Source organism: Lasioglossum baleicum, chromosome 17 (genome assembly GCF_051020765.1).
Source record: "Lasioglossum baleicum chromosome 17, iyLasBale1, whole genome shotgun sequence".
Classification (NCBI taxonomy): Eukaryota; Metazoa; Arthropoda; class Insecta; order Hymenoptera; family Halictidae; genus Lasioglossum; species Lasioglossum baleicum.
The window spans coordinates 9839169-9852376 of NC_134945.1; the positions used below are offsets into that span (position 1 = coordinate 9839169).

Sequence of the window (13208 nt, forward strand, 5' to 3'; positions counted from 1 at the left end):
TTTCTAAACTTTTTATTTAAATAATTCCAGAAATGATTTATTTATTATTTCTTATTTGCAAATAAAAGATTATTTACTATTTGAACTGAGGTGGAAATCAATGAAATAGTTTTTGGTCTTCTCTTATTTCCTGTATTTTGTATACGTATACAATGAACACGTGGCGAAATGAATACCGTGATTAGCCATATGTATAATATTTACGTAAATACAACTATTTTTTCTACCAATTTGCTTGGGTCTGTCGCACGTGTTGTCCATCTGTCGGAGTTGAAGTTGTCGGAGCGCGGTGGTTGTAAATAATCGGCCGATTCGGAGCTGATCCGTGCGCGTTCTTTTTTTTGCTATAACAACCTTTTCAGGTATACCGCCAGTGGTCGGTATACACTGACAAATACCCACTAAAAATCCATTCACACCCGGGACGTCAATGGACCGCCCCTCTACTATTATCGTATACCCGAGATATTAGAAGAACGAGGCCCCGCTATTCGCATTTCTCTCGTTCTTCTAGTTCTAGTGTTCTTGAAAAAACCGAGGTAACAATCGCAGTACTATTTTGATCCTTGCCGGAGTAACTTCTTCTCGTTCGTTGTCACGATTTCGGAAAGTGTGTTGCGTAGTGTTTCGTGATTGTGTAGAAGCGTGGTGTTTTGTGCTTCGAAAATAGGCATTGGAAGACAGACATAGTATTCGGACGTATTGGCGTGAGTAAACAATAGTGTGCTGTGGATCCGACGGAGGAAAAGAAGATTCTAAAAAGATTGTAAGTACTTATATTCTACATTAGTATTTTATAACGCAGGATTAGTGTTCTTATGTATGAACAATGGATATAAGATTTTCTTTCATATTTTGCAACTTCAAATTTGTCATCTGAATGGTCAGGGATTCGATGATGACTCGGTACGGGTCTAGCGGTGAATGTCCCTTTTTCGTTTGTCTCGAAGTACACATACGATTATGTTCTGTCTTGTTATGATTGATAATCCGCAATAACACAATTCTCTTAGAACTATTCAATTAAACAGCGGAATCATTTTTAAAAAGTTACTGTGTTCTTATTTGATTTTTTACGCTTTTCTATTAAATATGGCCGCGTGATTCTCTCTTTTGCACAGTAGTGTACATATATATACGTATATATATGTACGTTATCAACACTATATGCGCGTGAAGTTCTGTAAAACAATAGAATAAACAATATGGATTCGAAACACGTTATTTTCAGAATTGTAATATTCACTGTTTATTGAAGTAAATGCTCGTATTTGCTAGAAAAGGACGTAACCAGTTTCGTCGGTACTGTACGACTCTTTTCTAAATATTTCGTCACTTCGAATGAATAATAATTTCCAGCTAAATAATGCATCGAAATATAATCTCAATCGCTATCAACGTACTCCTGATGGCGTTTTGATTGCATACCGACGTTGTTTTCGAAAGGATCTTTTCTTGCTTCCACGCTTGACCGCAAGGTATAGCCTGAAAAATTAAAGTTCGATCTCCGCCGTATGCGGAGCGAAATACGCAGCTCTGTATAGTTTGAATTGTTTCCTGGACTGGGAATATTTTCTTCCGTCTATCTCGGTGCGAAAATCGATTTAAGGCGAGGCTTTGATCGATAATATATGTAGTGGCGTTGGATAATTTAAATTTCACATTTTTAACAGAACTTTTCACACCCTTTAAAAACAAAGCTTTTCTAAAAGTGGACTAAACGACTCGAGTGTTTTTTAAGATGTTAGGTGGACTATAGCTAATGTGTGACAAAATTATTTATAGAATTTACTATTGGTCGAAAATGCGAAGAAATAAAAGTAGAGGTCAGGAATCCGAAATTTTGTATCTGTGTCTATAATGAAAATTGAAAAAATATGCTTTTTTTAGATCTAACAATAAGTAAGTTACGTAAATACATGCATGCACTAAGTTTCATCGACTAAGGTTGCTATGAGCCATAAATGATTAAAAATGTCAAAACCTGTCAGGAACTGCGATTTAAATAAATGAGTCTAAAATTCAAAGATTTTTACATCTTTTGATGCATATCACTTTTTTATGCGTCAATTGATTTTAATGAAACTTTGTACATGTACACTGTACACATAAATTTTTGTTACACATTTCCTAGTAAACTAATCCTAATTGAAAAAAGTAATAATCGTATAGCTTAATGCGGACAAAATTAACTAAGGTGTTTGCAAAAGAATTTTATGGAGTTCATGTTCAGTTTTTGGAAATATTATTTCAAGAGAAAACGTTTTGAGATACTGCCATAGGTATCGCGAATAGCGTTTCACCTCGGAGCGTGACGGATCAGACTTCACTTCTCACTTCAAAAAACTCAAGAGAACATGAATTCTACAAAAATTTTTGATACTTCAGTTAAATTGGGTTAATTGGGTAGACTCTCAAACAGCGTTAGCCCAGGGCCCCAGAATTAACGGTCCGCCGTTGATTTTAGTTTATATTCCGACGATGGGAAATGGGTTTAACATCACAATGCTCGTAGAACACACAACATGGTTGCAGAAATGAACGAAATACACCGGGAGCGAAAGTTTCCGTTATAAAGGAATAGGAAGATTCTACATTTCCCAAGGGACATGCATACACTCCCGTTCAAAAGTATGTGGACACTTCGTTGCCAGTATAATTTATTCTAATAGTACCAAATTGTACAATTCAATTGATGATTCATTAGCGTGGTCTGCTGTCTTCTCAAGACAATAATAATAATTATTGGTGGGATGTATAAGGGATGTATAAAATTCAATAAAACTCATCAAAGATTTATGTAAAAATTAAACATGTTGTCCACATACTTTTGGACATACTTTGGACTTTCCGTATATAATATTATTTTTATGTCCACGATATAATTTCATTATGATATTAGGTTGGCAACTACGCGACCTTCACATTTTCTCAAACAAAGTCATTTACACATAAATTTTAATCACGAGTATTTTATATCAAATTAATCGCAAAATTCAGAGCTTTTCAATGATATACAGTATTATACGGTTCAAAAGTGATGATCACTGGATGAGGTTATAACGATACAATAAAAGAATTACGAAACAGAAGGTCACGAATTTAGTTGCCAACCTAATATATTTGTGTATATATATATATAAGATATATTTATTAAAAATTATTTTTTTATTTATCGACAAAAGTGTTAAAGAAGTTTCAAAAATATATATAAAGTGGGTACCCGGTTATCGACATAGGCGTTGAAAATAAATTTCGAGATACGAAACTCGCATAATTATTATTAAAATATATTCTCTGTACTGTGTAAACTACACCGCATAAAATTGAACAAAACTCGTCAAAGATTCATATAAAAATTAAACGTGTTGTCCAAATACGTTTGAGCAGGAGTGCAACTAGAAATGTCTAGATCAGTGGTTCTTAACCTTTTTAAAGTCGGGGAACACTTGTGATTATTGAAAAATTTGCAGAACCCCAAAAATTAATGATCCAAAAAACAAAAAAGAGATAGAAATAAATATATATTTTAGAAAATAAATTATAAAATATATTTAATATATGTTTCGCGGAATTTTTCGCGGAACACTTGTAAAAAGCTCGCGGAACTTCGGTTAAGAACCAGTGGTCCAGATACAGACTTGCTAGAAACACCGTCTTTCAGGCGACATCCATCAATTGCAATACTTTGAATGGTCAATCGGTGGATAACAAACGGTCTCCCGTAATAACTCGTTTAATAATGCAAACGTACAATCGCTTAAGTTTGCGTAACAATTAATTTGCCGGTCCGTGCTCTACTGCCCCGTGAAATAATCAGGTATTACGTTATTACATGATCGTTACGCCATGCGGGACTTCCTTGACCGATGAATACGGTTGTATACGCACGGGGTCGTTGCTCTCCGTTAAAGAGGATTCGCATTTTCCACTCTCGTTGCCAGCTCCTTAATTTGTTATTCGCCGACCAATAAGTCTGTTGCGGTACGTGTTCGCCGTTTACACCGCGAATAGAAAATCCACGGGCGTAAAATGGGATCCACCTCAACAGTGGCCCGTCTCCATTAAATGTTGCGCAACGGATGCTAATTAAACTGACTGCTACCTTTTCCTGTGGCTCATCGCCGTCAAATTGTTATTTATAGCATCGATCAGGAGATATGTTGCGCTAGCTTGTTGTAGATCAGGTTCGGCGCTCGCGTCGAGTACCTCGTTAGTCTACGACGTGTTAAGATGCTATATATAAGTTCTGAATCGAAGGGTACGAGGTTTGCTAGAATATTAATTAGTCAAACTAGCAATAAATCGATTGGTTTACGTATTTAAAAGAGCATACAAGTTACTAACAAAAGAGCCTAATGTAGTAGAGTTTGATAGACTTTAATCAATGAAAATAATTAGCTTTACATTCATAGTACAGAATTTCGTACGCCATTCAAATTAAACCTTGCACATTTTTGTATTTTGCCGATTAATAGAGTTTTCTCAAAATGAGAAACAAAATTCCAATCGTTGGCGCTGTTGACGCATTCGCGATTTCCGATTTCAATTAGATTGAGTGCATGATACACACGGACGCGCACCTGAAAAATCGTCGAGCATACCACCTGCCATCGCGGACTCATATTTCATTAACAGTTTTTAAGGTGTCAAGGTTGCACGCGTATTCCACCAATGATTCTCAGAATTACGGTATATGCGATCGTGTCTCGAAGTAATGACTAGATTGCGGATATTTATGCATTTATAGGAAATGATTGTTGATCAAACCTCAAAATTGAACACACATTTTGTCTTCCTCTGTGCCTGCCAAAAAAAAATGGCTTGCAGTATTAAATATTCTGATTTCTGCTTTCGTCAGCAATTCTTCAATTCACAGAAAGATCCGCATTGGTAATGATCGCACTTTACACCGTTCGAGTATGGAGAATGAGAGTGCAGTTTCTTTCAGGCATCATTCTGACTTATTTAGCCATTTTCTAAAGGAACGTGTCTCTACATTAAGATTATTTATAAAAACGATCTTGGAAGTCGCCTTAAAATAAGTTCGCTTGAAATGCTAATATAATAAATCACTATAATTATTAAGAATATAGATCATTTATAAAAATGATCTTGAGAGTCTCCTTGAAATAGGTTCGCTTGAAAAGCTGAAACAATAGATTACTATAATTACTAGACAGCGAGTTTTTATGCAAAATATAAAATTTTCTACCTGAATTGCATCGAACTGGAATGCAATATAAATTTACTTTGTTTTAATGTGTTTGATACGTTGAAAATAATATGTGTGATCGTATTTTTAAATTCTTCTAATATTTTCACTATTTTAAATTATATCTACTTATTTTTGTCTAATAATTATTAACAATTGCAATTGTATTTAATCTATTCATAGCTAGATCATTTATAAAAATGATCTTGAAAGTCTCCTTGAAATAGGTTCACTTGAAAAGCTTAAAACAATAGATTATTATAACTATTAACAATTGCAATTAAACTGAATCCATTGATAGGCTTGTGAAAGCGAAGGAAAATTGGTTTTCTTCAGTTTTGACAGTGGAAACGTTTTCGTTTGATGTGTCTGGTTGTTTGAGAATGATCGATTCTCTATTGAGAAGTATAGGGGGTTAAATAAATATGACGGTGCATGCACCATTTCCTCGAGCTCCCCATTCCTGCGTGGAATCGCGATTCACGGGAGACAGACTTCTAGAAAGCGTGCCACGAGTGTCTGGAAACGGTTCTACAGCTTCGCAGTTCGCAAAAATCGCTTCTATTGGTGTGTCCATTAATTTGAGACGAGCGGTCTCCGTAAATCAACGCGTTACGTCGCCGTTGCAAACGTCGCGTCGCGCCGCGCCGCGCCGCGTACCCTCGTCAATTACATACATTTTGTGCACGAGGGCTTCCATGTTCGTCCCTCCCGGTTCGAACTTTGACAAACTTGTCTCGTCAAGGTTCAACCGTCTCGTGACGTTTTGTTTTGAGGAATGTCATTGGACGCGAACTCATTTTTCCGAGGGTGTCCGCCGACCTGGAAAGCCTCGACTCGCTGCATGCGTATCATCTCAGAGGGATGGCGTCTCCGATATTATTGCACCAGTGATTATTCTTCATTTATTTCTCTTGGTTATCGCCGCCGAATATTACCAGTAATCATAGTGAACCTCCTACAGTCAAATATGTACCCCGATTTCTATGATGGAAATCTGTTTGAAGTGTCGATAAGATATCCTTCGTTCCAATGTGTCACGATGTTTTGGACCTCGACGCAAGATTTCCATGAGTCATCGTGTGCATTGTCTTTGTGGACATTGGGGGTACACTGCAATAGGTTTCACGAGGTACTCTTCGTTAAAATGATGGGTAACTGGATAAAGGTGATTCATCGTTCGTGGTACGTGATGCATAAACGAAACTGTTAAGACCGTGTGTTTAAGAAATAGAGCGAACACACATCAGTGGATCGTTGCGGTCGAAAGCTTTCTGATAAATGTGTTCACCGAATTGTTGTTTAATATTTGATAGGCCGATGACTGTGCCCGTAGTTGTCAAAGTTCATCGTCAACTTAACGGTTACGATAAAACCGGTCAGGACTCGCAGTCGCACAGTGGGGTACTTGACCCGAAAAGTCGGAAAAAAGTCTATTTCGAAATTTTACGTAAGTCGTACAGTATTGTTTTTTTTTATCTTTACACCCGCGAAGTACTGCTTCTCGTCGAGAGATTTTATAGCACGCTTTGCGTTCTTAAACAGTCTCTGAAACAGCGTTCATTCATTAGCGATTTTCAAGTGTTTCAAGGAAATTGTGTAAATTCTTACATTGCAGAAGCTTTTCAAGGTGGTACACATAGCACTTTCACGCAGATTTCATTTCGTTATCATCTGAATTAGTATAGTTATTAACATTTGAACAGAATCAATCATTCTGTAAGTTTTATTACAATTATAAAACTTCATTGACGATTTTTTATACTATTGAGTAATATCCAGCATTCTTTCTGGGGTCATTACATATTCGATGAAGGTTTCTGATCATAGTGCAAGAAGAATTAGTCTCAGATTTGCACAGATTGAAGATTCATAACTAATTTAAATACAAATGAGCATCAACAGACTCAGCATGTGTTTCCTAATGAAAATTAATAGTAAGAATTTAAAAATTTCTTAAAATATATATTTACTTATTGAACAGTTTCGTGATCTATATATTATTATTATTTTTTAACTTTTCGATGAAAGCACTATATTATCACAATTTTTCAAGGGTTTCCGATCATTTGAGGGGAAAATGTTTCCAACAAAAGAGAGTGGAATAGCATTTAAACATCTACAAACTTCTATAAGTATTATATATTAAATATTGAAAAAAAATTTTTTTCGACACAAAATAAAAATCATTTTGATTTTTTAAATGTTCAAATGCATTTTTGATTTCATATTGTTATAGCTAGACAGCGGATCTTTATGCAAAATAAAAATTTGGCTCATTTTCTTTCTCAATATGTTTAATAGATTGAAAATAATGTAAACAGTATCTCTAAATTTTGCTAATTATTTTACTTTTCTAAATTACACCTACTCATTTTTGTCATAAATGCATAAAATCCGCTGTCTAGTTATAGCTAACGTTAAGACGAGTTCAACGACCTACTATATTGTGACTTCGAGCCCATAAATAACGCTAAAATAGTTTTTTCCAACTTTTTGGGCCAAATATCCCACTGTGAGTCATAGTTTACGTATGTACATATTTAGTAACTGAAACTGTATTAGTCAATTAATCAATTAGTATTTACACAGAAAAAATGAAGTAACGCAGCAACAGTGAAACAATGCGAACAATGATTGTTACGTACTATTCCGTTGCCCCATTTTTTCCTATTCTTTACCTACAATGCTGCAACTACAGTGAGCCACGAAAGTATTCGAACGCCCTTTAAAACAGAATAACTTTTTTATAATTGTACCAAACGGCCTGCTTTTTTATAATAAATTAGAAGCATTGGTTTACGAAATGATATGCAATTAAGATTTTCCAAAAATTATAATTTACAAGGTTACGTGCAAAAATAAAAAAGGCATTTGTTAAAACTTTTTTATTTGGGCCCTTAATGTAAGAGAACATTTAAAATATGTCTTTCGTGTGTATGTTAATCGTTGTTTCGAAACTTTTTAATAGTTCTCGCCGTTCTATGTCGGGAGAGGACATGTTGACGTCCGGATCCGCCACTTTTGCCATAAATCCCTCGACTTTTATGGTCCGTTCGCTTTTTACGCCACGTAAATCATTCTTTTTTATTTGTCTTGTCTTTCAATGAATTAAACACTAAAATCGCCATTTTACTTCTTGTTAAAAAAATTAAATTTTTCTCCCTCTTTCTCTGCATAAAAATGTATTTAATTTTGACAATCTGCCGTTCAATTTTTTAAACGAAATGCTACGTATTTTTTGATATCATATGAAAGCCTGTGTCGAAACGAATTCAAGGTCATACAAGTTCAGGAATCATACAAAATTTGGGCCGAACGGTCCGAGAAAATCTACCAAAAAGTCTGTATTTGTTTAGATATGTAAATAATGTACAAGTTTTCGGTAATCCATGAACTTTTCCTAGTTCACATTTTAATGTTCCGTCTGAAAAAAACTAGACTACGATACCACATCGAAGGAATATGGAAAAATGTAGTTCAGCAGCGTCACGGTGCCGCGGTAATAAGCATAACGCGAGACTGACGCGATCGCATCGCATCGGTCCGGCATTCTCGTCTATGAGAGCGTGAACAAAATGCGTACCTACCTGAGGCTGCTGTCCGCTCGACAGAGCTCGCAAAGCTAGAGTGAGTAATTGCAACAGTCGACGAATAATTACGATGTTACACGCGGCTCTGTTAATTGCCAAGCCACGAACGAATCTGCGCGTTGATCTTCTCGTGGAAAGGAAAGGGAAGGAAAAGGAAGAAGAAACATAATAAGCGTTACCTCGGATTAGGGGTAGACTGAGCCTTCAGGAAGGCTTTGTTCTTGGATTTCCGGCGAACGATTCAACCTTTTGCTCTCGAAACCGTGGCGAGCACGGGGGAGAGAACGGGAAGATAAAGATTAGAAGCTAATCTAGGAGGAACGATCTAATTTGATTACCGTGTCCGTTGTACATAATGAATGGGGAACTAGGTCTCTGAGAATATTAAAGAAATAAATCCGGTCTCTGGAACGGTTTTATTACATGTAGAATTGTTGCCACTGCTTTTCATTCTTCAAGATGATATCTGCAGACACTGCATGGGTTTCGTGTGTCAAGAGTGTAGGGAAGACCGGGGATAGAAGTTCCCGCGGAAAGTCGTTCCGATCGTTATTTTTAAAAAGGGAGAAGAGCGCGGGATTTGTTTTCAGTTGTTTTTGTTATACAAGTGAGTAGAGACACTCTGTCGTCCATTTTTCTGGCGTAATTCGTGTAATTCGCCGTGCCGGAACGACGTACAGTCGGTGTACAAAGTATGTATTCCTACATATTTTAGAAACGAGAAACTTTTTCAGACGTTAGAAGAGTTAGTTCACTAGCTCATGTGTATAAATAATTTTTTTTTAAATTGTTGTTATTGGTCGCAATTGTGGAGGAAAAGTAAATGTAACGATTTTTAAATTTTTTATCTGTGTCTGTAATGAAAATTTAGAAGGTGCAATTTGGTAGGTCTAAATAAGTTATATATTAGGTGTGCAAATTAATTCGTGGCTTCGTCTTCATATATTTGGTGTTCATTTACAAACAACTATAGTATACTCAAGTCTTGAAAATAATGCCCATCATTCTCCGTACTCCATTCACCAGTTGCTCCTTTTTACAGATTTTACAGATTTCCCATTAAATGATTTGGATAGAAAACAAAATTACAGATAATAATTGTGAGGGCCACGAATTAATTTGTATGCCTAATACATGTAAAATTTTCATTGAAATCGTTTGATGCATAATACAGCTATGGGCATTGTATAATAAGATGTAAAAATATTTGAATTTATATACAGTTGTACCATCCGTCCGGCCACACCCCGTATATTTCTAGATATCTTTAAATCGCAGGGAAACCAATTCATTCATATATCAACTGCGTTTTCTCTGTTTTCAGGTGAGAGCGACAACGGATCTCGTCGTCCTTCGCATCCTGGTGGTCTGCATGAAGGACTCGAGGTACCTCATTTTCGTGAAAGATTTTGTTAATTCGTGTATACATTGTTCGGCTGAACAGCACCCCAGGAAATTTTTAACTTATGTTAATGCAATCCTGTAAATTTCGACGAGAAAGTGCCAAAAAACCAAGTTTTAAAGTTATGAATTCATTGGTGTAAAAGTTATTCACTTATATTTATTTAACGGTTCATTTTAGATGGTTTTTCGAAACGTAGTTCTCTTTACAAGACCTTTACTAGCCATGATAAAGTGGAACCAAAAAATTTTGTTGACTTTCAACAAGAGTAATATACAGAAACGTGCGATAATCTGACGAAAAATATTTTAAACAAAAGTCGATCAGTTTTCGATTGGTTATACATTGCAATAAAAAAAAGTTCGAAATTTTTTCTTATTATTGTCAATGCCATCTTCACTTTTTTAAATGGCACTTGGTGTTTTTGACTTACAGTATCAATACGAATTCAACACCTATATTATGATCTTCGGATGACCTTGAAGTACTATTTAAAGAAATTAAGCTGGTCTTGGCAATAATTAAAAAGAAAATTGTCGAACTTTTTGTATTGCAATGTATAGCCAATCGAAAACTGATCGACTTTTGTTTAAAATATTTTTCTGTCAGATTATCGCAAACACTTAACTGAAAAATCGTGAAAAGTGTTACGTGAGACACTCTGTATATGCAATTGACCCTCGCAAGGTAAGATCTAATAACTACGGGTGTGCGAGATTCCCGAAAATGTTCGGGATTCCCGAAAAACATCCGGTATTCCTGAAAATATCCAAGATTCCCGAGAATTTTCTGGATTCCCGAGTATGTGCGGGATCCCGAGATGATTCGGGATTTCTGAAAATATGCGTGATCCCGCGAAGATTCGGGATTCCCGACAATAATAATAAGAATAATGATAATATGGAATAATATTTGGGATTCCCGAAAGTATCGTTATTTGCAATTGCTTTCCACAATATTATTAACATAAACATTCCCGACTAATAAGATATGTAATCTTCGAGAACACAATGGCTTTCAGATTCTTGTAATTATTGGAAGTATGCAGAAACTTCAAAACGTCGGGAATCACAGATATTTTCGGGAATTCCGAGACTTTCGGGATTCCAGAGAATTTTCGGGATTCCGTCCCGATCCCGATCACCCCTACTAAAATAACACATAAATAGTAAGGTGGGGTCTCTTAGACCCTGACAAATAAATTTCATTAAATAGCCTCGTTTTTAATAAATTTGGGATAAAGGATAACACAGAATAAAAAGTAAACAAACAGATTTAATTTCATGCATATAAATATTCTTTTCAAAAACCTGAAGCTGGGGTCTCTGAGACCCCACATTACTTTGCGAAGGTTAAAAAAAAGTAAGTTCAAATTCTTGAAAAAATTTTTGTCAAGAATAAATAAGAGCCATCCTAATCTGCAGTGTACACAGTGTGTTCACGTTGCAGCTTCGGGGCCTCGAAAGGATGAGGCGGATCGACAACGGCCATGTTCAACGACCGCCTCCGTTTAGGGTGCTCGCGGCACCCGACGGGAACTACCTGTCACCCCCAACGATACCGCCGCCACCGCCGCGTGCACCAGAGCCCTACAAGATCGCGTCGTCCTCGACGTCGTCCTCTAGAGCGCACAGACGATCCAGTTTCGTGATCATCGCTGACTCGAGACCGGCTTCCCCGCAAACGAGGAGCCCGTCGCCGACACTTGCCACCGGTCGAGTCTCGCCCTTCCGTGGACGAGGGTTCAAGGGAGCGCCACCACGATCGAGGTCGAGGCCTCAATCCCCGGATCATGCGGATCTTCGGAGGAGAGCTCGAAGCGAACGTCGAGGTGAGATTTTCTTGTTTTCTTGTCATCAGTTTTCATTGTTCAGGGCACAAAGTGTCCTCCGAGGGACTTGCGAAGCTAAGACTCTCAAGAGGGATCCTGGTGCAGACTACTAAAAATAATGCGAACTTTAGGAATTCTTTAATAAAAAAAGCATTTAATACTCGCTTTCAAAAATTTAGGTGTATTTTATTGGCTCATTAAACAGTACAAAAAGTATTTCTTTTACTACAAACAAAAATAGTTCAGGGCAGAACGGGGTCGAAAAGTAGAAAAGTAAACAATTTAGGGGTATTTTATTGGCTCATTAAATAGTACAAACAAATATTTCTTTTACTACAAACAAAAATAGTTCAGGGCAGAACGGGGTCGAAAAGTAGAAAAGTAAACAATTAAGGGGTATTTTATTGGCTCATTAAATAGTACAAACACAACTATTTCTTTTACTACAAACAAAAATAGTTTAGGGGAGAACGGGGTCGAAAGTATTAATTTGACTTTGAACTAAGATTACGTAGAAACTATTACATTTACAACAAAAACTTTTATTAAAAAAAGCATTTTATTGGTTCATTAAATAGTACAAAAAAATATTTCTTTTAGGACAAACAAAAGTAGTTTAGGGGTCGATAGTAACCATTTGGCTTTGAATTACGCGATTACGCAAAAAGTATTACATTTACGACAAACTTTTATACCAAAATCATACATAGCTATCTGACATTATTAATAAAAAATTGAGACCAGAGAAAGTGTTACAACCGCTTACCCCGGGCCGGTAGGTCGATACATAATAACTAGACTGCGGATTTTATGCATTTATAACAAAAATGAGTAGGTGCAATTTGACACAGTTGACAAATTAAAAGAATTTGAGAATATTAATTTATTAGTCTCAGCTTATTAAAATTATAGTAAAAATAATATCGCTTCTATTTCGCTCTTGTTCTTTCTAATTGATGCAAACAATTTTTATTTTGCATAAAAATCCGCAGTCTAATAATAACATAATACTTTTCTCTTTTCAATTAAAATATTTATTAAATTAAATTCTGTCTGTATATACATATATATGAAAGGATTTATGTTAGACGCAGGAAGTAGAATTAGTTGGTCATAACCAGACACGTCAGACGATTCTTATCTAATAACACGTGTATTTGCTGGATT

General features: G+C 36.0%; 1 protein-coding gene across 2 annotated transcripts in view; it reads left to right on the forward strand.

Annotated features, from left to right (window-relative positions):
• Stum (mechanosensory transduction mediator stumble) overlaps positions 1-13208 on the forward strand; it is a 48242-nt gene that overhangs the window by 4319 nt on the left and 30715 nt on the right. The window contains exons 1-3 of one of the 2 annotated variants that reach the window (XM_076441776.1): positions 560-766; positions 10133-10194; positions 11660-12041. In XM_076441776.1, coding sequence (XP_076297891.1) covers positions 11678-12041 — 364 coding nt within the window. In that variant the 5' untranslated portion in view covers positions 560-766; positions 10133-10194; positions 11660-11677. Of the gene's footprint in view, positions 1-559; positions 767-10132; positions 10195-11659; positions 12042-13208 lie in introns of those variants that run through there. The other variant, XM_076441775.1, reaches the window with a different exon arrangement.